This window comes from Sinocyclocheilus grahami, unplaced genomic scaffold (genome assembly GCF_001515645.1).
Source record: "Sinocyclocheilus grahami isolate Dianchi unplaced genomic scaffold, SAMN03320097.WGS_v1.1 scaffold19.1, whole genome shotgun sequence".
In the NCBI taxonomy this organism is placed as follows: Eukaryota; Metazoa; Chordata; class Actinopteri; order Cypriniformes; family Cyprinidae; genus Sinocyclocheilus; species Sinocyclocheilus grahami.
The window spans coordinates 1,929,074-1,953,449 of record NW_015505198.1 but is presented as its reverse complement, the minus strand read 5'-3'; the positions used below and the strand labels follow the sequence as shown (position 1 = coordinate 1,953,449).

The window sequence follows — 24,376 nt, the reverse complement described above, 5'->3', positions numbered from 1 at the left end:
AATCCCATTCTATTAAACAATGTCTTTGCTTCTGACCTTCGATGATCCAGTTCAACCATAATAAGCAAAAATGACTCTAGACAAACATTTGTGTGTCTTTTTTTATTGCTGAAGTGTTGAAATTTCTTCTTCTGCATTCTACTGTACGGACATAAATTTACTTTCCCTTCAGCCTGAGGCTTATTCATTTCACTTTTGGTGTGAAAAGGCTTTTATATTTGCCAAAAATATAATTATTTTTATTTTAAAAACAAACAAGCAAGCCCTGTCCAGATTTTAAAAAGCAATGCAAAAGTAACGTAATGCATTACTTTCCATAAAAAGTAACTAAGTAACGTAATTAGTTACTTTTTTATGGAGTAACGCAATATTGTAATGCATTACTTTTAAAAGTAACTTTCCCCAACACTGGTCATGGGTAGGCACAAGTTATTCATTTACTGGTCAGTGGAGTGCTATCACCTTATTTAGGCATAGATCATCATTCTTAGACTGACTGAGAAATTGAAAATTTTATTTCTTACCAAATGTCAACCAGTGGGAAAGTTGTTTTACATGTCGCACTTTAAATGTTTATTACTTTCACATAAAGAGACAATGACAATCATTGACTCAACCACTTTGCTCAAAATGAATTAAGGGTTAAACACATCCTGTAGCTTTCACAGTACACCTGTTCACCCCCGTCACTCACTGGATTATGTGAGATACTATTTTAACAGCAGCACTCACATGTTGTACTGTGGTGAAATATTAATTGTCCAAAGATTTTGAATAGCTAATTTCCTTTAACTTGTAAAGACCAGATTAAGAAACGGAATCTTACTGCAGTATGATTCTTGATTCGCAAACACTGTCTCACTGTTGGCATTGATTTCAAATTTGAAAGCCGCATCTATTAGCGGTGGTAACGCGGTCGGTTTTTGACAACACTACTTTGAATACTGTGTTTAATTAAGAACCATTAAATTTAACATGCATACAATATTAATTATTTATAGCATAACAGAATGCATTTATCTCTAACAGCAGTGCCAAGAAGTCACTGACCTCTCTTTGACCACTAACCGTGTGTGTTACTCACAAGACTAAATATATTCATAAAACTAATTGATAATTCAACAGATCCTTTCAAGTATTTAAAATGACAAAGTGTATTAAAAATGGCCATTTTTGTGGAATTTGAATATTTGAATATTGCTCCTTGTTATTCTGTGATAGGCACGTAAATACATTGCTGAATCAATGGGGTTGAAGTATGCAGAGGGAGTGATTCTGGATATGGATGCCATGTGTTCAGAAAGTGATAAGAGGATACCTCTAGTCTGCTTCCTGTCTATGGGTTCTGATCCCACAGAGAGCATAGAGAGACTCGCCAGGTCGAAGGTATGAATAATTATTATTCATTATTACACGCTTTTCTAGAATGCTTGATTCTGATTGGTCAGTTGGGGCATTCTGAAGTCAAATATTTGTATGTTTGACTGTTGCCCCAGTCAGACAATTTGTGCAGACTGATGTCACCTTCATATTAATTGGCAGTGTCACTTGTTTCATTTAAAATATAATATCGCTTGATGTGAAGGTTTGATGACTTTTGAGATCCAAATGTTGCTCAACAGTTTTCTTGTTGTTCTGCAGGGTGTTCCTTGCAGGCCAATCTCCATGGGACAGGGACAGGAAGTACATTCAAGAAGGCTTCTGGCCCAGAGCATGTCTGATGGAGGCTGGTTACTTCTGCAGAACTGCCATCTGGGATTAGAGTTCCTGGATGAAGGTTTAGACACAGTTACCACAACAGAGAGCATCCATGACAATTTCAGGTTATGGGTGACCACAGAGGGGCACCCTAAATTCCCCATTAACTTCCTGCAGTCTTCAATTAAATTCACCAATGAGCCTCCGCAAGGTAGAGAAGTGGAAAATTCTGCTGTTACGTCCTCATTTGCTAGATTTATCATTAATGTTATCAGAATATCTTTATGGTTCTTTACATTCAACATCAGCATGTCATAAAAATAAAGGAATAAAATGCTAAGCATGCAGAGACTGATAATGTGTGGTTAATGAACTGCGATGCAGGGGTGAAGGCTGGACTCAAGCGGACATACAATAGTGTGACCCAGGAACAGCTGGAGATCTCCAACATGCCTCAGTGGAGGCCTATTTTCTATGCTGTGGCCTTCCTCCATACCACAGTCCAGGTCAGGACAGCTGGACATTTTTAGATTTTCATAAAGCCCCAATTGAGATACCCTGCTAAAAATAATTTGAAACAATATAATAAATATTATTTATAAGACATTTAATAACATAAACATTATATTATATATTGTATTGTTAAAGGGTCACTCCACCCCAAAATGAAAATTTTGTCATTAATTACTTACCCCCATGTCGGTCCAAATCCGTAAAAGCTTAATTCGTCTTCGGAACACAATTTAAGATATTTTGGATGAAAACCGGGAGGCTTGTGACTGTCCCATTGACTGCCAAGTAAATTACACTGTCAAGGTCCAGAAAAGTATGAAAAGCATCGTCAGAGTAGTCCATCTGCCATCAGTGGTTCAACCGTAACGTTATGAAATGACGTGAATACTTTTTGGCTGACACAGAAGAGCGTACGCTGCTTGCGTTCATCTGATATTCTCCAAAATGACGCTACGGTGATGCGGAGAGACACAGAGGAGACGAATTGTTGAATAAAGTTGTTATTTTTGTTTTCTTCGCGTACAAAAAGTATTCTTGTCACTTCATAACATTACGGTTTAACCACTGATGGCAGATAGACCATTCTGACGATGCTTTTCATACTTTTTTGGACCTTGACCGTGTAATTTACTAAACAGTCAATGGGACAGTCACAAGCCTCCCGGTTTTCATCCAAAATATCTTATATTGTGTTCCGAAGACGAACTAAGCTTTTACGGGTTTGGAACGGCATGGGGGTAAGTGATTAATGACAAAGTTTTCATTTTGGGGTGGAGTATCCCTTAAACAAATTTTATAAAAAAGTAAGATTTTAGCACAGCCATTTAAGAACTGTTGTTCCCATTGTCATGTTCCCTCTAAAGGAGAGACGCAAATTTGGTCCACTTGGCTGGAACATTCCCTATGAGTTCAACCAGGCTGATTTCACTTCCAGTGTCCAGTTTGTGCAGAACCACTTGGATGATATCGACATCAAGAGAGGAGTGAACTGGTTTTGCCTGCGATACATGCTAGGAGAGGTACAGTATAGACCTGCCATTGCTTTTTTCATTGTTGTTGTTGATAAATCCCAAATTTTAACAACATTCTGTAATTTTACTATTGGTTCTGTAGGTGCAGTATGGTGGACGTGTCACGGATGATATGGACAAACGCCTGCTCAATACTTTCGCCCGTATCTGGTTTAGTGAAAACATGTTTGGGGACAAGTTCTGTTTCTATAAAGGATATACTATACCAAAGGCCAAGATGCTGCAGGATTACCATGTGCATATTGATACTCTGCCATTGGTTGATACACCTGAGGTGATACAGATAATTATTATTTTCTATGGAATTTGATGGGGCGACTGGGTGGTGACGTAGAACCTGTTGATTCAAATTTCATCCAATAGGTATTTGGCCTCCATTCCAATGCTGACATTACTTACCAGACCAACATGGCTAATGAAACCCTGAACACCATCCTCAACATCCAACCCAAAGACAGCAGCAGTGGGGAGGGCGAGACCAGGGAGTCATCTGTCCAGAAGATGGCCAATGAGATGCTAGAAAAACTTCCTGCTGACTATGTGCCACACGAGGTGAAGATGAAGTTATTGGGCCACTTCTTTATTAGGCTAAGGCTCAAAGCATATTAAGGTTGGAATAAACTTCACGCTTTTTCCCCCGATTTACAGTTTGGACAAGTTGACGCTAGTTGCCGGACTGTCAGATTTCAACTGACAGATTTCATAGAAATAACATAGTGTATGATGGTCACAGACTCCGATTTTGTAGCTTCAGACTATGATTCCATCCAGTTGGAGGATATCAAACATGTTTGATATTTTCAGCCGATTTTAGAAGACACATTGTTTTCATTTGTTACATGTCTCCTAGCAATAAACGTTTCTGCATGAGTTTGTTGTGATCGGACTTTAAAGTCTGGTAGTGTATGATCCTCAGTCATTTAATGTATGATGTCCAGTTTTTTTTTAAATCTGTTCAGATATGAAAAGTTGTGTAGTGTATTCCAGCCTTTAGTGTCTTAATTAAATGTAGACCGTAAACTTTCAAATGACTCTATGCAGGTAAGGAGTAACCTACAAAAAATGGGTGCATTCCAGCCCATGACTATATTCCTTCGTCAGGAGCTTGACAGAATGCAGCGTGTCATTGGTCGTGTGCGCACTACCCTCACCGACCTTAAACTTGCCATTGATGGTGAGTTCTGAATGGGTTTACTTATAGTACAGTAAAACACATTCATAGTTTTAAAATTAAGAAGAGAAACATTAACAATATCATCAAAAATGTCTAGAAAAAGATGCTTTGTATTGTAACACAATGAGTTTATAATCCCAAAGGGACTATAATAATGTCAGAGGATCTCCGCGACGCTCTGGACAGCATGTATGATGCTCGTGTTCCAAAGTCCTGGCAAAAAATCTCTTGGGAAGCTGCTTCTCTGGGTTTCTGGTTCACCGAACTCCTTGAGAGGAACCAGCAATTCCACAACTGGACTTTCAGTGGTCGACCTCATCAGTTTTGGCTCACAGGGTTTTTCAATCCACAGGTGGGTCAATTATCTCATTTGACTCGGGTTCGGGTTTAATTTGATTCAGGTTTCTCTATTAACGTATTGTTCTTCATAATAGGGGTTCTTAACTGCGATGCGTCAAGAGACCACTCGAATGAATCTGTCTAAAGGCTGGGCCCTAGACACCGTCGTCCTACTTAACGACGTCACTCGCATGATGAAGGAAGATGTCACAGCCCCCCCGCCAGGAGATGTGGGCGGCGTCTATATCTATGGCCTCTATCTGGATGGTGCTGGATGGGACAAGAAGAATGCAAAACTGACAGAATCATCTCCAAAGGTATTCTGGGGAAGGATAAATGAAGACAATATGTGGCCATAAGTTTGTCGATAATAGGTTTGGCAGTTTCAGAAGTTAACACAAAATCAAGACTGGCCATCACCAACAGACCTGGGACCATATTCATGAAAATCCTCTTAAGAAAAATTATTTCTTACATTTTATGAAAGATGTTTGTAAGAATAATCCTAAAAGCAATTATTGAAAAATTCTGAAATATTTTCTTAATTATTTAAATATATAATTTAAACAAATACTTAGATATTAAGAATAAAATGACAGGTTCTACCTTTAGGGAATTCGGGCAAGTTGGAAAAGAGTTATTAGACTTAACTAAAACTAGGGCTGTCAATAGATTAAATTTTTTAATCTAATTAATCACACCCTTTTTCTGTGATTAATCGCACAATTCATGAAATTAAGCATAGGCCATTTATCTTGTTTCAAATGTTTATTTTGTCATCATTTACTATATTCAGCAAAGTAAAGCAAAAGATTGAAGGGCGATTCTCAAAAATTATTTTCTGCAAGCTTTTTTCAAGATAAATATACAGGTGCATCTCAATAAATTAGAATGTCATGGAAAAGTTCATTTATTTCAGTAATTCAACTCAAATTGTGAAACTCATGTATTAAATAAATTCAATGCACACAGACTGAAGTAGTTTAAGTCTTTGGTTCTTTTAATTGTGATGATTTTGGCTCACATTTAACAAAAACCCACCAATTCACTATCTCAACAAATTAGAATACTTCATAAGAATAAATTCCAATAAAAAAATTTTGAGGGGGGGAATTGTTGGCCTTCTGGAAAGTATGTTCATTTACTGTACATGTACTCAATACTTGGTAGGGGCTCCTTTTGCTTTAATTTCTGCCTCAATTCGGCGTGGGATGGAGGTGATCAGTTTGTGGCATGATATAAGGAGCCCATATAAGCACATATGAAAGAAAAAAAAAATGCAAAAAATGTTTTTTCCCTGATTTGTATAGTATGTGTACAGTGCAACAGCAAATTGCTTTTTTTTACATTTTAGAGAAGTCAAGTTGCGATACCGAACAGGACCACATGGTGCCAAAAAAAACCTAAACCAACCGACGGCTGACTGCATATATCTACTACAGTACACGGATCCATTCAGAATAACTAAACAGCAACATACACATGACAAATCAAAACATTATCGTGAATGTATGTGGAAATAATGTGAATGTATGGAAATGTCTGTGCCTGTGCATAAATACAATGTGCGATCAGTGCGTCAAGAACGCTCATACACGCATTAATATAACGGACTCACGCGTGCTTACTGTAGTACTCCTGTATCGTCTTTACCTTGATTGCAGTCTTCATCCATCAAAACTTTACTAGCGAGACTGGTTGTCAAGTCGAGAAACCGTAGTTTGCGTCTCATCTGGCCATACAGCTGTGGGACGCGTTGACAATCCATTCAGTCTGTACTTCACACAGCGCGTGTGACATGTGAGGGCTCACGCTCATCAGAGACAATCACAGAATATGACAGAGCTCGTGTTTTAAAGCGAAACACACTGGAATGAATAAAAACTGAAAACTCAATGCGAGTCTCTGTTCTCTCTGCAATCTCTGATGTAATCAGCCTGGTTTCCTTTATATTAGCGCTGTTTTGGACGGATTGTTTGAATGCATTCGCTTACTGGTATTAAAAATTTTATTTTTCCCATTTGTTAAAATCTTTTATGATCTAGAGTCTAGACAGACTGAGAAGCACTGCAAATTACATAATATACAAAAAGATAACAGTCCAATATAAAATTCTCTGCCTGATTCAGAATTTTGGGTGTTGTTCTTTACAATTAATTTGTCTATTATACCCGTAAAAAAATTAAACATTTTTACAGAAGCACATCCCATTATGCAGTGCTAACATTCAGGGATCTTCCAAACCAAGTCAACTAATCTGTCATGTAGGATTGTCGTTGTTTGCAAAGTCATGATATATGTATTATGTTTTTTGGTAGGTTCTCTTCACACCATTGCCGGTTGTACATGTGTTTGCGGTGAGCAGCACCACAGAAACCAAGAAGCCTCCCATTAATCTCTACTCTTGCCCAGTGTACAAGAAACCAAGAAGAACTGACCTGACATACATATTTTCACTGTTGCTCCGGAGCAGCCAGAGCCCAGACCACTGGACGCTGAGGGGAGTCGCTTTGCTCTGTGACTGTAAATAAACTCATAATGTAGTCCAGAGCTATTTTCACCCAAGAAACTTAATTTAAAAAAAAAAAAAAAATTTTTTAAATATATATACACACACAAATCAAAAAATCAAAACAGGAAACTTTTTTTTTTTACTCAAACTTTCAATTGATCTATAATATGACTATTCTTGTTATTTTACATTTGTAATGTACTGACACTTGTGTTTTATATCTTGTGACTATTATTTTGCCATTCTGCTTTAGTGTGTTGAAATTGGATGCACACTTGAATTTTCACATAAGATGAGATTTTATTGGAGTTTAAATATACACAATGATTTGCACAAACATGCTGCTGAATGTAGCAGTTTTCCTTGAACTATTCAGAAATGCCCCTATAGTAGTCTATCTGGGATTGCTATTTTTGCATTGCATTTGTTAATTCACATTATAGCAGCAGTGTCCAAACTGTGTATATATGACGAAAAATAAAATATAAGAAACATCGTTTCATTACAACTAGTGTTCTTGAGTGAAATGTTCTTTATTCACACATGCACGTTTCATGCATATCATAAAGTTCAAAGTGTGACTAAAACAGTGTAAAGACAATCTCATGGTGGTAGTCCATGCTTTTTATCATGACAACATTGTTGGTGATGATTTTCTCCATCCCCCAATAAAAAAAGTTTGGAAAATGCGTAGTAGGAAATAAAAAAATTGCCATTCAGCAACACTTTCTTTCACTACTGTGATCCTTAAAAATCAGTCTGATTGCAAAGCTCTATAATCCGTCTTGATTATTAATACACTAAATGCATTTTTCCCAGAAACTCTTCAGAAACCAGCTGATTGAGTTCATATGTTTATTTAAAAATACTACAACTGAATGGTGGTTTCATCACCAAGGTTAGACTGCAAAAGTTGTTTTTCAGAGTTTACACAGAGGCACAGAAAAATATTGTTTACAAATGACTTTTCTGCACATTTAGTCATATTCCAAAAACCACTACAACATCTAAATTGAAAAATTTTATTCTTAACTTGCGATCAGTGCGTCAAGAACGCTCATACACGCATTAATATAACGGACTCACGCGTGCTTACTGTAGTACTCCTGTATCGTCTTTACCTTGATTGCAGTCTTCATCCATCAAAACTTTACTAGCGAGACTGGTTGTCAAGTCGAGAAACCGTAGTTTGCGTCTCATCTGGCCATACAGCTGTGGGACGCGTTGACAATCCATTCAGTCTGTACTTCACACAGCGCGTGTGACATGTGAGGGCTCACGCTCATCAGAGACAATCACAGAATATGACAGAGCTCGTGTTTTAAAGCGAAACACACTGGAATGAATAAAAACTGAAAACTCAATGCGAGTCTCTGTTCTCTCTGCAATCTCTGATGTAATCAGCCTGGTTTCCTTTATATTAGCGCTGTTTTGGACGGATTGTTTGAATGCATTCGCTTACTGGTATTAAAAATTTTATTTTTCCCATTTGTTAAAATCTTTTATGATCTAGAGTCTAGACAGACTGAGAAGCACTGCAAATTACATAATATACAAAAAGATAACAGTCCAATATAAAATTCTCTGCCTGATTCAGAATTTTGGGTGTTGTTCTTTACAATTAATTTGTCTATTATACCCGTAAAAAAATTAAACATTTTTACAGAAGCACATCCCATTATGCAGTGCTAACATTCAGGGATCTTCCAAACCAAGTCAACTAATCTGTCATGTAGGATTGTCGTTGTTTGCAAAGTCATGATATATGTATTATGTTTTTTGGTAGGTTCTCTTCACACCATTGCCGGTTGTACATGTGTTTGCGGTGAGCAGCACCACAGAAACCAAGAAGCCTCCCATTAATCTCTACTCTTGCCCAGTGTACAAGAAACCAAGAAGAACTGACCTGACATACATATTTTCACTGTTGCTCCGGAGCAGCCAGAGCCCAGACCACTGGACGCTGAGGGGAGTCGCTTTGCTCTGTGACTGTAAATAAACTCATAATGTAGTCCAGAGCTATTTTCACTCAAGAAGCTTGATTTAAAAAAAAAAAAAAAATTTTTTAAATATATATACACACACAAATCAAAAAATCAAAACAGGAAACTTTTTTTTTTTACTCAAACTTTCAATTGATCTATAATATGACTATTCTTGTTATTTTACATTTGTAATGTACTGACACTTGTGTTTTATATCTTGTGACTATTATTTTGCCATTCTGCTTTAGTGTGTTGAAATTGGATGCACACTTGAATTTTCACATAAGATGAGATTTTATTGGAGTTTAAATATACACAATGATTTGCACAAACATGCTGCTGAATGTAGCAGTTTTCCTTGAACTATTCAGAAATGCCCCTATAGTAGTCTATCTGGGATTGCTATTTTTGCATTGCATTTGTTAATTCACATTATAGCAGCAGTGTCCAAACTGTGTATATATGACGAAAAATAAAATATAAGAAACATCGTTTCATTACAACTAGTGTTCTTGAGTGAAATGTTCTTTATTCACACATGCACGTTTCATGCATATCATAAAGTTCAAAGTGTGACTAAAACAGTGTAAAGACAATCTCATGGTGGTAGTCCATGCTTTTTATCATGACAACATTGTTGGTGATGATTTTCTCCATCCCCCAATAAAAAAAGTTTGGAAAATGCGTAGTAGGAAATAAAAAAATTGCCATTCAGCAACACTTTCTTTCACTACTGTGATCCTTAAAAATCAGTCTGATTGCAAAGCTCTATAATCCGTCTTGATTATTAATACACTAAATGCATTTTTCCCAGAAACTCTTCAGAAACCAGCTGATTGAGTTCATATGTTTATTTAAAAATACTACAACTGAATGGTGGTTTCATCACCAAGGTTAGACTGCAAAAGTTGTTTTTCAGAGTTTACACAGAGGCACAGAAAAATATTGTTTACAAATGACTTTTCTGCACATTTAGTCATATTCCAAAAACCACTACAACATCTAAATTGAAAAATTTTATTCTTAACTCATCCACTGTTGACATGCTGGATGTCAGTTGACACCAGAATATATTTAAAGTTCTCCAGAGAAAGTCCAAAAGCTACTTCTCTGCGAATTATTTGTAAATTCAGCTATTCAAAGAAATGTCTTTAAAATATTTGTACACGCACCTAACAAATAATGTCAATCCATAAAAGGTGCACTCAGTCATTTTTCCTCAACAATTTTTAGACATGTTTTACTCTAGATGTAGTGGATCTACTATGCTACCTTGATTTTTCACGATGCTGCATCCACTCCCATAGGTGGCAGTATAAAGACAAAGAAAATCACTTGAGTGCACCATGTTTTTGGCTGAATTTATATTAAAAACCATAGCCTAGTCATCTCAGTACATAGTTTAACACAGTTTATAACACTTCATAGTCCATAACAGATGTAAACAAGAAAAGAAAAAAAGAAACTCTAGGATATTGTTTGTAATGTACAAATTCCTTAATTCGTTCATTCAGTTGTCGTTAGAACCATCCACTTATCCACACACTTGGAAGCAAGATCTCTCATCTTCGCAACCTTTCAACCTTCAAGTTCTCCATAATCAAATTCATATCTGTACATGAGTCTTTCCCAAATCTGACTGTCAAGACTTGCCGCTTAAGAAAGCTGCTTCATATCATACATCGGCACTTCTGATTCCTCGCCCTTGCCCTCATCTGGACCTTCTTGTTTCTCTGTTGGCTCCGTGTAGGCCACGCCAGGGCTGGCCTTGCGGCCCTTCGGTGGTGGGACAGGTGCCGTTCCTTCCGTGGTCCCTTCTGCTCCTTCCCGACCTTCAGCCACCGTCCTTTCCTTCTTCAGGTTGAGTTTTGCTGGCACGGTTTTCGTGATGGTTTCCTTGAAACGCTCGCCAGACTGGCGGATTTTCTCACGCCGTTCGGCCGTTACTATGCGCTCACCCAGCTTGTTGACCTTGGTGCCCAGATTCTCTTTGGTCTTAGTCATGTTCTCACGGGAGAAGGTCTGCTTCAGGCTTTCGATGCCCTTCAGGCCGGTCTTCTTTAGTTTGGCAGCAGTAGATGATTCTGCCTCCTCAACCACCATGTATTCCTCATCTGAGTCTGGAAGCAGGGCCTCTGGGGCATCAGGGTCTACAGAAGCATCTCCGCCCGTTGCTCCCTTCGGAGATGCTTTAGAAGCAGGTACAGCTGGAACCTTATCATCTCCCTGTGGGAAGAGAATAAATTTACCATACTTTTACCATGTATAGCACAGCTGAGACAGCTTAAACCAATAAAAAATGGTATCAGGCTACTTAAAAGACAAAAAAAATGCACATATCGTACAACTCCATTCCATGAGTGTAGTTTATTCATCTATAGTTTGTAAAATGTTATAATGTATATATAATTCCATTATAGCTCTATACAAAACAGTTCCCAAGAGAAATGTTAAAAACACAACTAACCATATAATCATGCATAATTAGGTAGCAAAATAAGGCATGAAGGATAATGTGACTGGTTACTCACCAAATAAATAAATAAATATGTGAACGTTATATAGTGGTTTGAGTTCAAATTATTTTATAATTGGGGCCTGAGCACCGGTGGTGCGAGGACCCTATTGGAATTGCTCAGATTTTGAATCGCATTTTTGAGGGCCTAAACATGCTCGAAAACTCACAAAACGTTACACATGCATCAGAACTGGCAAAAATGTAAGTCTGATATGGGTTTCAGAAGTGGGTGTGGCAAAATGTCTCGATAGCGTCACCTATTTACTTTCAATGAAGTGCCCCTCCCGCTATGTTTCACATACATGTACAAAAATCGGTACACACATGTAACACAACAATACCTACAAAAAAGTCTCTCAAACAGGAAGTCAGTTATTTTCAATGATCTCTTTTGTAATTTTCAAGAGTTGTATTTTAATGAACTCCTCCTAGAGCTTAATTCCAAATTTGGTCAGTGTAATCTAAAGCCCTTTGTGATGTTAAATTGCGAAGATCTTGAGTTTTCGTTGAAGGGCGTGTCCGTGGCGGCCTGACAAATTTTGATGTTTCACCATGAAACAGGAAGTTGTTATAACTAAGCCATACAATGTCCAATCTTCCCCAAACTTCACATGTTTGATAAGACTCCTTTTCCTGAAGAGATCTAGAGTTATAGTCATAGCGCCACCTGCTGGCAACAGGAAGTTGCATGTTTTACTCTGTAACAAACTCCTCCTAGAGATTTAATGACATGAAAATTATATTTGGTCAGTCAAATCTAAAGGCCTTTGTGATGTTAAATTGCAAAGATCTTGAGTTTTCATTAAAGGGCATGTCCATGGCGGCGTAACAAAGTTCGATGTCTCGTCATGGGAATAGAAGTTGTTGTTACTCAGCCATACAATGTCCGATCTGCCCCAAACTTCACAAGTTCAATAAGAGTCCTGGCCTGAACACATCTAAAGGCTAATATTCCATTATAAGCATAGCGCCACTTGCTGGAAACAGGAAATGGCTTGTTTTACATTATCTTAAACATGCAATGTCCAATCTGCACCAAATCCAAAGGCCAATATTTAGTTATAATCATAGCGCCACCTGTTGGCAATAAGATACGCCATGCTTTATACTAACTAGGGCTACCCCCTAATAGTCGACTAATTGTTAGTCGACCAGAAGTGGCTTGGTCGACCAAAATTTTATAAAAAATCCACATTGGCGAAGTCACGCAGACCGTTAACGGCTGGTCTCTGGTAATACAGTACATCCGGCAGGACAGCCAAACCGCTCGCCTATCATTCATGCACAACAAATATGGCTTATCATCTGAAATATGTAAGTATTAGCAGCTTTACATGGCCACTCAATCTAATGTTAGCCTAGAGAAATGTCTGCTATTCAAGCGTCTGTGTGGAAGCTGAACAGTAGCTCACTGCAGACAGATGGAGGCGCCGGTGTGCTCACTTACTCTTAAAATACTCCGTAATTTTTGGTCATACAGATAAGAGTAATACATCTTTCAAATCTGCAAAGACTCAATGTTTATTTGTGTGCACTCACAATAACAGCAAAACGCGCTTTTGTAAAATAATGAAAGCAAAAAGGATGCGCTTTCTGGCATCTCGGTCTGTGAACTTGAGCGCGAAACTCCATGTATATCTTTGCCTTACAGACATTAAAAATAAATCTATAGAGAGTGAAATGTCTACTTTCAAATGAACCAATTCAAATGGAAAACAAATATTCTCCAATTATGTAATCCGTATGAAACATGCATACAGGCGCATCATACTGTGGAGATGACAAGTCAGTTGTGTCGCCGACTTCATCTCTTAAACCGAAAACAAAGAAAGCACTAGTTTATCAACAAGTTATTAAAATGTTAATGCAGTCTCCTTACTGTTTTTCCCTGACACATTTATAATAATTTCTTCTGCCGGTGCGCTGTGGCAAGCTTTATGCGTGCGCTTGAGTGCTTAGGCTTTGTAGGCAATTAAAGGCTCATTATAATGATTTAAATGGTTTATTAATAAACATGCGATTAGTCGACTAATGCTTAAAACGAACGAATACTAGTTGACCAGAAAAATCCTTAGTCGAGGGCAGCCCTAATACTAACTCAAACATACCATGTTCAATCTGCACCAAACTTCATATGTTTGATAAAAGTGCTGGCATAAAGACATCTACATGTCACTATTCAGTTATAGTCATAGCGCCACCAGCTGGCAGCAGGAAGTTTGACACATATAAATTACTTTGACAGATTCCTCCTATATTTACTAATTTAAATGCATATTGCTCACTGTTTGCTGATTTCCTAAAGCCACCGGGTGCCGGGGAGCCCGTGTGCGAGGGCCCTTTCAATGCTGCTTGCAGCTTTAATCTTGTTCTATTAAAGCTTCCGCTAAGACAAAATAGTACAATACAATGTACAAAACAATCACCCAAGCTCCAAGATGAACAACATTACACTAATATTAATACTGAAGTCCTCTAAGGTTTATTTTCACTACAATCGACAACTGATACGTAAGATATCGCGTTTGAATGAAAGAAGAGAGTGCGAGTCCGCGGAGTGAAACGAGACACGTGAAAGTAGCGCCGGCGTCAGTTACCCGATTACGCGGGTTATCGGTCCGCCATTTAATAACTTGCCGACACTAGGAGAAAACTCCAGACGACGATTAAATGCTTTTACATTTGGTGTTGGTTCATATACTATATATATGTATATTAGTTTTAAGCTAAATCATTTGAGAATAGCAGTGCTATTAAAATTCAAAAAGTGCAGAAGGCTTAGCACAGCTAAACTGTTGATGTTGATGAATACAGTGTTGTGAATCTGTACACCCATCGGATCGCTCAGTAGTTTGCAAATAAAGATAATGTAGGTTTATAATCTGTTTCGAAAGGGTTTAGATAAAATTAATAGTGTGCTGTTGAATAACTAACACATAACATAAACCAATCGTAGCTCAGTATATAAAAAGTTATAACGTTAATAGCTAGAATAAGCTAATCAAGTTACGTGACTCACTCAGTTATGAACTTTACCACTTCTGATAAATAGTCACAGAGTGCTTTATAAACCAACAAAATGCACATTTTATATAAGAAAACGACTACTAATAACAAACCGTCAATGTTTAATAAGTTATTAAAGACTCTGTCGACAGCTTTTTTAACCATCACCTACACAGACGCGATAGCACTATATTAGGACATGAAGCTTCAGTGCAGCTCTCAGAATAACCCTGAACAAATCTGTCAGCTGTTCTCCTCACGGTACAAGAGACCATCAAACCCATGGGCACTAATTAAATGTAAGATTATTAGCGAAAGAAAATATGAGCTAATTTGAGTACACTAGTTGCCTATTAGTCTTCAAGAAAATGTGTATTATATGGAAAATGGAGAATACTAGCCTATTTCCTATGATAAATATTCGGAAAATTAAAAAAAGTCTTCAACTAAAATGTAATTGTAAATTTTGCATAATTATTCATCTGAAAACATAACAGTATGTTTCATTTTATTTGATTAATGCGGGGTCTTAAATTCAAATCTAGTTACAGAATATTTCAAGCATTTACTATCATCATTTCAGAAAATCTTCTCTTAAAAATGTATGAAAACATTATGGTATTGTTAAAAGATTTTAGAGAAATTGTCAATTATTTTATTTTTAATCATATTTTTTAAAACCCCCTCTTGTTATTTGTTATATCATATTGCTATTGGGTTATTTGAATCTTTAAAAAAAATCTAATAATCATAAAAAACTATAATTTTATTAATTTTAATGCACTGGTAAGTGCTTTTGTATACAGTAATTGGGCTGTCCTAATACAAGCTACCCAAATGATTGTCAAGTTATTTCAAACAATAGCAGATCTATTGCAGATGTATGAAACAGTATTTCCAGATTTAGCAATGAAACATTCCTCCATGATGTCATAATTCTGTACTTGATCTTAATCTGATTTCGGACATCTAAACTCGTTTTAAACAACAGTGGTATTCTAAATAAGGCTTCATAGTTCATTCTCTTATTCACTAAAGAGTGTATATTAATTCATTTTTACTCCTTCATGGATCACGTTACATGGTTTATCTGCGTGTTACTCCAGACATCCTGCCACATATCAGATAAAATGGCCGCCAACCTAATCCTCCATTCTCAGCGGGGACTGGCAGAACATTCCTGCTGTAGTGCTTTTGGCTGTAGGCCACTTGACCTTCTAATGTACCAGGATTTATCTTGGATCATGCAAGACCTTGTATCTTGAAACAATATATCTGTCTTTGATAACCCCATTTGCTCAAGTTGAAATGTTGTAGGACAAGCTCAGAGTTAAAAAATTATCAATGCATGGAGTTTCAACCATGACCAAAGGAAAAAGGTCCACTGTTCTAAGGTAGGTTTCCAAAATTATACCTGCTTTATAGATCCAACTCCAAAAATCCAGTCCAAAAGAAAACATTTGCATGCCACCAAAAGCAAAGAGTCTTACCTGGTAGATGACGACACGGAACTTGTTCTTGTTCAGCAGCTCGACTTGGGTTTCCTCCACTTTCTTGACACGTATGTTCTGCTTCTCCACCCGTACACGAACGTCCTTGACATGGCAGCTGACCTTGCGTGTTTTCTCTAGAAGTTTCTCCACGGTGCTACTCGTCGCCGTGTGCTCCTTCGTCAACTTCACCACGTCCACCTGGATGGTCTTCACGGTGTTCTCCAGCTCCAGCTGCCTCTCCTCCATGCGTTGCTGGCACGCCTGCACATTGTCTATGATCCCAGACACCCTCTCTAACAGAGTGAAGATGTTCAGGGTGCTGGGCTCGTCCGCCACACCTGCCAGTCCCAGTTTGTCGGCCATGCTTGTCCTTGTAAACCCAGTGAGGACCCTAGACTAGAACTGCCAAAGGTCTTAGGTCCTGCTTCGGTGGATTTCTGTTGGTGCACAAGGGGGTGTTGGGTTATGGGGTGGGTTGCTGGATTATGGGGCCGTGGTGGGCCCTGGAAGACACTTGGATAAGACGGACTCGCCCTCTGACTGGAGCTTCATGGACGTTCTGGAGAATATAGAAGCTCCACCCTTCCTGTATATAGGGAACGCAAGGTTCAAAGGCCAGGCACACAGGGAACGACTAGAAAAGAGGGCAGAGGGGTTGGAAGGGGGCACCAAACCAACTCACCATGAATTCAGCGTTATAAATATCCACAGTAAGGTGACACCTTATCATTTTTAGAAGATGCGTGTGCAGCTGAGATAATGGAAACCCCCTTCGTTCTCAACCGCACTATTTATTTTACAAAGAGCTATGTTTCCTCAAAGAAAAGCAAATAGCATGGTTAATATTAGGTTAAAAAGAATAGCACAAACAATACCAAGATGTTCCATCACTGATATACACCCGATTGTCCAACTTTAGACAAATGGTTTCAGCATTACCAAGTTTGGGAAATGTAACAACTGAGTAAGCAATTTACAACCATGTCCACAATGCTTTAAGATCGACCTCAAGTATGATTTTGACATCTACGTTGCGACCTGGGGAAGATGATCCACCTTAAAACCCATGAAATGATGCCACCAGCTGCAGTCTATTCTTAAACCCCGAGCCATCTATAATTACTCATCACTCATGTCATAGCTGAGCGAGGTTTACTTAATTCTCCAGAACTCTCCATTCAGCTGATACTAGACACCTACACACAAAATCTCACGTGAGCAACAGTCAAACTTTTGTGGTCAGATCGTTTATCTGCAAATAGCTGCTTCTCAATGCAATCTGTCATTTTAGAATTTGACAGCCCAAGATGTCTCTTAAAGGGATAGTTCATCCAAAATTCCTTCACTCACCCTTGAGTCATTCCAAACCTTTTTGGCTTGCTTTCTTCTGTGGAACACAAGAACATATGTGACCCTGGACCACAAAACCAGTCACGAGGGTCAATTTTTCGAAATTGAGATTTATACATCATCTGAAAGATGAAAAATAAGCTTTCCTTTGATGTATGGTTAGTTCGGATATGACAATATTTTGGCCGAGATGCAAACAATACAATGTACAAAACAATCACCCAAGCTCCAAGATGAACAACATTACACTAATATTAATACTGAAGTCCTCTAAGGTTTATTTTCACTACAATCGACAACTGATACGTAAGATATCGCGTTTGAATGAAAGAAGAGAGTGCGAGTCCGCGGAGTGAAACGAGACACGTGAAAGTAGCGCCGGCGTCAGTTACCCGATTACGCGGGTTATCGGTCCGCCATTTAATAACTTGCCGACACTAGGAGAAAACTCCAGACGACGATTAAATGCTTTTACATTTGGTGTTGGTTCATATACTATATATATGTATATTAGTTTTAAGCTAAATCATTTGAGAATAGCAGTGCTATTAAAATTCAAAAAGTGCAGAAGGCTTAGCACAGCTAAACTGTTGATGTTGATGAATACAGTGTTGTGAATCTGTACACCCATCGGATCGCTCAGTAGTTTGCAAATAAAGATAATGTAGGTTTATAATCTGTTTCGAAAGGGTTTAGATAAAATTAATAGTGTGCTGTTGAATAACTAACACATAACATAAACCAATCGTAGCTCAGTATATAAAAAGTTATAACGTTAATAGCTAGAATAAGCTAATCAAGTTACGTGACTCACTCAGTTATGAACTTTACCACTTCTGATAAATAGTCACAGAGTGCTTTATAAACCAACAAAATGCACATTTTATATAAGAAAACGACTACTAATAACAAACCGTCAATGTTTAATAAGTTATTAAAGACTCTGTCGACAGCTTTTTTAACCATCACCTACACAGACGCGATAGCACTATATTAGGACATGAAGCTTCAGTTCAGCTCTCAGAATAACCCTGAACAAATCTGTCAGCTGTTCTCCTCACGGTACAAGAGACCATCAAACCCATGGGCACTAATTAAATGTAAGATTATTAGCGAAAGAAAATATGAGCTAATTTGAGTACACTAGTTGCCTATTAGTCTTCAAGAAAATGTGTATTATATGGAAAATGGAGAATACTAGCCTATTTCCTATGATAAATATTCGGAAAATTAAAAAAAGTCTTCAACTAAAATGTAATTGTAAATTTTGCATAATTATTCATCTGAAAACATAACAGTATGTTTCATTTTATTTGATTAATGCGGGGTCTTAAATTCAAATCTAGTTACAGAATATTTCAAGCATTTACTATCATCATTTCAGAAAATCTTCTCTTAAAAATGTATGAAAACATTATGGTATTGTTAAAAGATTTTAGAGAAATTGTCAATTATTTTATTTTTAATCATATTTTTTAAAACCCCCTCTTGTTATTTGTTATATCATATTGCTATTGGGTTATTTGAATCTTTAAAAAAAATCTAATAATCATAAAAAACTATAATTTTATTAATTTTAATGCACTGGTAAGTGCTTTTGTATACAGTAATTGGGCTGTCCTAATACAAGCTCCCAAATAATTCTCAAGCTATTTCAAACAATAGCAGATCCATTGCAGATGTATGAAACAGTATTTCCACATTTAGCAATGAAACATTCCTCTATGATGTCATAATTCTGTACTCAATCTGATTTCGGACATCTACGTTTTAAACAACAACGGTATTCCAAATAAGGCTTCATAGTTCATTCTCTTATGAAATAAAGAGTGTATAATAATTAATTTTTACTCCTTCATGGATCACATTACATGGTTTATCTGTGTGTTACTCCAGACATCCTGCCACATATCAGATAAAATGGCCGCCAACCTAATCCTCCATTCTCAGCGGGGACTGGCAGAACATTCCTGCTGTAGTGCTTTTGGCTGTAGGCCACTTGACCTTCTAATGTACCAGGATTTATCTTGGATCATGCAAGACCTTGTATCTTGAAACAATATATCTGTCTTTGATAACCCCATTTGCTCAAGTTGAAATGTTGTAGGACAAGCTCAGAGTTAAAAAATTATCAATGCATGGAGTTTCAACCATGACCAAAGGAAAAAGGTCCACTGTTCTAAGGTAGGTTTCCAAAATTATACCTGCTTTATAGATCCAACTCCAAAAATCCAGTCCAAAAGAAAACATTTGCATGCCACCAAAAGCAAAGAGTCTTACCTGGTAGATGACGACACGGAACTTGTTCTTGTTCAGCAGCTCGACTTGGGTTTCCTCCACTTTCTTGACACGTATGTTCTGCTTCTCCACCCGTACACGAACGTCCTTGACATGGCAGCTGACCTTGCGTGTTTTCTCTAGAAGTTTCTCCACGGTGCTACTCGTCGCCGTGTGCTCCTTCGTCAACTTCACCACGTCCACCTGGATGGTCTTCACGGTGTTCTCCAGCTCCAGCTGCCTCTCCTCCATGCGTTGCTGGCACGCCTGCACATTGTCTATGATCCCAGACACCCTCTCTAACAGAGTGAAGATGTTCAGGGTGCTGGGCTCGTCCGCCACACCTGCCAGTCCCAGTTTGTCGGCCATGCTTGTCCTTGTAAACCCAGTGAGGACCCTAGACTAGAACTGCCAAAGGTCTTAGGTCCTGCTTCGGTGGATTTCTGTTGGTGCACAAGGGGGTGTTGGGTTATGGGGTGGGTTGCTGGATTATGGGGCCGTGGTGGGCCCTGGAAGACACTTGGATAAGACGGACTCGCCCTCTGACTGGAGCTTCATGGACGTTCTGGAGAATATAGAAGCTCCACCCTTCCTGTATATAGGGAACGCAAGGTTCAAAGGCCAGGCACACAGGGAACGACTAGAAAAGAGGGCAGAGGGGTTGGAAGGGGGCACCAAACCAACTCACCATGAATTCAGCGTTATAAATATCCACAGTAAGGTGACACCTTATCATTTTTAGAAGATGCGTGTGCAGCTGAGATAATGGAAACCCCCTTCGTTCTCAACCGCACTATTTATTTTACAAAGAGCTATGTTTCCTCAAAGAAAAGCAAATAGCATGGTTAATATTAGGTTAAAAAGAATAGCACAAACAATACCAAGATGTTCCATCACTGATATACACCCGATTGTCCAACTTTAGACAAATGGTTTCAGCATTACCAAGTTTGGGAAATGTAACAACTGAGTAAGCAATTTACAACCATGTCCACAATGCTTTAAGATCGACCTCAAGTATGATTTTGACATCTACGTTGTGACCTGGGGAAGATGATCCACCTTAAAACCCGTGAAATGATGCCACCAGCTGCAGTCTATTCTTAAACCCCGAGCCATCTATAATTACTCATCACTCATGTCATAGCTGAGCGAGGTTTACTTAATTCTCCAGAACTCTCCATTCAGCTGATACTAGACACCTACACACAAAATCTCACGTGAGCAACAGTCAAACTTTTGTGGTCAGATCGTTTATCTGCAAATAGCTGCTTCTCAATGCAATCTGTCATTTTAGAATTTGACAGCCCAAGATGTCTCTTAAAGGGATAGTTCATCCAAAATTCCTTCACTCACCCTTGAGTCATTCCAAACCTTTTTGGCTTGCTTTCTTCTGTGGAACACAAGAACATATGTGACCCTGGACCACAAAACCAGTCACGAGGGTCAATTTTTCGAAATTGAGATTTATACATCATCTGAAAGCTGAAAAATAAGCCTTCCTTTGATGTATGGTTAGTTCGGATATGACAATATTTTGGCCGAGATGCAACTATTTGAAAATCTGGAATCTGAGGGTGTAAAAAAAAAATCTAAATATTGGAAAAAAAATCGCCTTTAAGGCTGTCCAAACGAAGTTCTTAGCAATGCATATTACTAATCAAAAATTAAGTTTTGATATATTTATGGTAGGAAATTTACAAAATATCTTCATGGAACGTGATCTTCACTTAATATCCTAATGATTTTTGGCATAATTTTGACCCATACAATGTATTTTTGGCTATTACTACAAATATACCCCAGCGACTTAAGACTGGTTTGTGGTCCAGGGTCACATATTTTGTCTTTAAAGTTGACATTTTTCAAAATATCTTCTTTGTTTTCCACAGATGAAATGTCATACAGGATTGGAACCACATGTTCGGATATGACAATATTTTGGCCGAGATGCAACTATTTGAAAATCTGGAATCTGAGGGTGTAAAAAAAAAATCTAAATATTGGAAAAAAAATCGCCTTTAAGGCTGTCCAAACGAAGTTCTTAGCAATGCATATTACTAATCAAAAATTAAGTTTTGATATATTTATGGTAGGAAATTTACAAAATATCTTCATGGAACGTGATCTTCACTTAATATCCTAATGATTTTTGGCATAAAAGAAAAATCAATAATTTTGACCCATACAATGTATTTTTGGCTATTTCTACAAATATACCCCAGCGACTTAAGACTGGTTTGTGGTCCAGGGTCACATATTTTGTCTTTAAAGTTGACATTTTTCTAAATATCTTCTTTGTTTTCCACAGATGAAATGTCATACAGGATTGGAACCACATGAATGTGAGTCAATGATCCCTTTAAGATGTTTTGTAAAATTGTAACGGCGTCCAAACTTGATGTCTTGGAGCATGATGCTAATGATTTAAACAGGTCAAAATACAAAGTACTTGAACTGGATTCTTAAAATTAGATTACTCCGAGAGATCATATTACTTAGGACAAACCACATCTGAATTACTCAAGGTTTAGCAACTAACTTTACACCGTGTGTATGTGTGCAGGCAACAAAAATATCTGTAAGACTGAGAATTAAATTTTATTAAATCTACAGCACTGGACACAGTTTCACAGGTCATGCGATATGCAGTTCATAGAATTAAATTAAAGTAAATAATGTTCGTTTCAACATTAACACCGATAACATTAGAAAATAAAAACTACAAACATTTCAACATTGATAAGATTAGCTAGTCAAACACGTTGCATTTCATTCTCTGGAATTCCCTTCAAAAGAAACTGTAAACGTCATCACTTCGTCGGCAAACTTGTTCATGTCCAATTAAATTTGGTGTTCAGCTATGTTTGATTTGAGGAAATCAAAATCAAATCAAAGGGGGCAGTTAAAGACAGTCCAGAGTTAACATTTTCAGTAAAGAAGCACATTCGATGGAAATAGAGGACGTCTGTTTTTGTGGTACAGTTTGTGTGCCGAGAGTTACATTTAACAATACGTGAAAAAACCTGGTACCGCGATCTAAAGGAAAAATAAAAACAAAAAAACTCGACAAAAAGAGCTGGCTTTTATCATTCATTTGACAGTGACATCATTCACTGACATCAAGTACCTAAAATGTCCTGAAAACAATAAGGCACCATTCAATAACATAAAATTTCAATTGATAATAACCTTATTGTCCAGAGTCAAGAACGCACAAAACAAAAAAAAACAAAAAAATCACATTAAAACTGTAATCCACTCGGTACAAAAAGTATAAAAAAAAATTAAATAAAAACAAGCTACATCATCCTTGAAGAGGCGTTTGATGAAAAGTTCTGCTTTTGCCGTCTTCCACGATTGTTCTTAGGACATTTCCTGGAAAAAATAAAATAAATAATAGCAATAATTACAATTTGATATATATATATATATAGATAGATAGATAGATAGATAGATAGCAGTTCGTTCTGGTTCTCAAATCTGATTGGTTGAAAACCGTGAGATATTGTACTGGTATCGCTACAGGAACGCCCTTTCACAATTTTGTATCAATCAGCTTGTTCTAGCCAGGTGTTTTTTTTTTAATTATTCCACTGAGCTAATCGTAGAGTACATTAGTCAATATAAGAAGAAACGTCTAGCTTCACGGTCTCTCTCTCTCTCATTTGGATGCACGTCTTGCCGCATTGTTTCTCTCTTATAACCTCATTATTTCTCACTAATAACCTAACTGAAGCAGCACATGCCCTTGATACTTTTGCCTTGGCACTCTCCCATGGATGCCGTTTTTGCCCCGTCTCTTTCTTATTGTTGAATCATGAACACTGACCTTAATTGAGGCAAGTGAAGCCTGCAGTTCTTTAGATGTTGTTCTGGGTTCTTTTATGACCTGCTGGATGAGTCGTCGCTGCGCTCTTGGAGTAACTCTTGGAGTAATTTTGGTAGGCCGGCCACTCCTGGGAAGGTTCAACACTGTTCCAAGTTTTCTCCATTTGTGGGTAATGGCTCTGACCGTGGTTCCCTGGAGTCCCAAAGCCTTAGAGATGGCTTTATAACCCTTTCTAGACTGATACATGTCAACTACTTTGTTTCTCATCTGTTCTTGAATTTCTTTAGATCGCGGCATGAAGTGTTGCTCTTTAAGCATGCTTCACTTTGTCAGACAGCTTCTATTTAAGTGATTTCTTGATTCAACAGGTCTGGCAGTAATCAGGCCTGGGTGTGGCTAGTGAAATTTAACTCGGCTTTCTAAAATAAAGTGGTTTATCACAGTTCTTTCATGATTTAACAGGAGGGGGCAATTAATTTTTCACGTAGGGCCACGTAGGTTTGGACAGCGTTTTTCCCTTAATAAATGAAATCATCATTTAAAAACTGCATTTTGTATATATATACTTGCATTATCTTTGTGTAATATTAAAATTAGTTTAATGATCTGAATCTTTTAAGTGTGACAAATATGCAAAAAATTAAAAAA

At 37.7% G+C, this 24,376-nt stretch overlaps 3 protein-coding genes across 4 annotated transcripts in view; 1 reads left to right on the top strand and 2 right to left on the bottom strand.

Moving 5' to 3' along the window:
- Positions 1-7,310, top strand: part of LOC107555322 (dynein heavy chain 5, axonemal-like) — a 75,527-nt gene extending 68,217 nt beyond the window's left edge. The window contains exons 67-76 of the mRNA XM_016238083.1: positions 1,222-1,386; positions 1,642-1,909; positions 2,083-2,204; positions 3,075-3,230; positions 3,325-3,516; positions 3,606-3,794; positions 4,284-4,416; positions 4,560-4,768; positions 4,851-5,072; positions 7,074-7,310. Coding sequence (XP_016093569.1) covers positions 1,222-1,386; positions 1,642-1,909; positions 2,083-2,204; positions 3,075-3,230; positions 3,325-3,516; positions 3,606-3,794; positions 4,284-4,416; positions 4,560-4,768; positions 4,851-5,072; positions 7,074-7,286 — 1,869 coding nt within the window. The 3' untranslated portion in view covers positions 7,287-7,310. The remainder of the gene's footprint in view (positions 1-1,221; positions 1,387-1,641; positions 1,910-2,082; positions 2,205-3,074; positions 3,231-3,324; positions 3,517-3,605; positions 3,795-4,283; positions 4,417-4,559; positions 4,769-4,850; positions 5,073-7,073) is intronic.
- Positions 7,311-10,255: 2,945 nt separating this feature from the next.
- LOC107554790 (muscle-related coiled-coil protein-like) lies at positions 10,256-20,568 on the bottom strand. Of its 2 annotated transcripts, none has more exons than XM_016237410.1 (2): positions 19,900-20,568; positions 10,256-11,478 (listed from the first exon to the last, which is right to left on the bottom strand). In XM_016237410.1, the coding sequence occupies exons 1-2, from the start codon at positions 20,263-20,265 to the stop codon at positions 10,909-10,911; spliced, it is 936 nt and encodes a 311-aa protein (XP_016092896.1). In that variant the 5' UTR covers positions 20,266-20,568; the 3' UTR covers positions 10,256-10,908. The 2 variants fall into 2 exon arrangements, with proteins under 2 accessions (XP_016092896.1, XP_016092888.1); XM_016237402.1 differs by lacking the exon at positions 19,900-20,568 and adding an exon at positions 16,267-16,924.
- Positions 20,569-22,525: 1,957 nt separating this feature from the next.
- The window catches only part of LOC107554781 (tomoregulin-1-like), a 30,523-nt gene continuing 28,672 nt past the window's right edge, over positions 22,526-24,376 (bottom strand). The window contains exon 10 of the mRNA XM_016237391.1: positions 22,526-23,274. Within this exon, the coding sequence (XP_016092877.1) occupies positions 23,199-23,274 (76 nt within the window). The 3' untranslated portion in view covers positions 22,526-23,198. The remainder of the gene's footprint in view (positions 23,275-24,376) is intronic.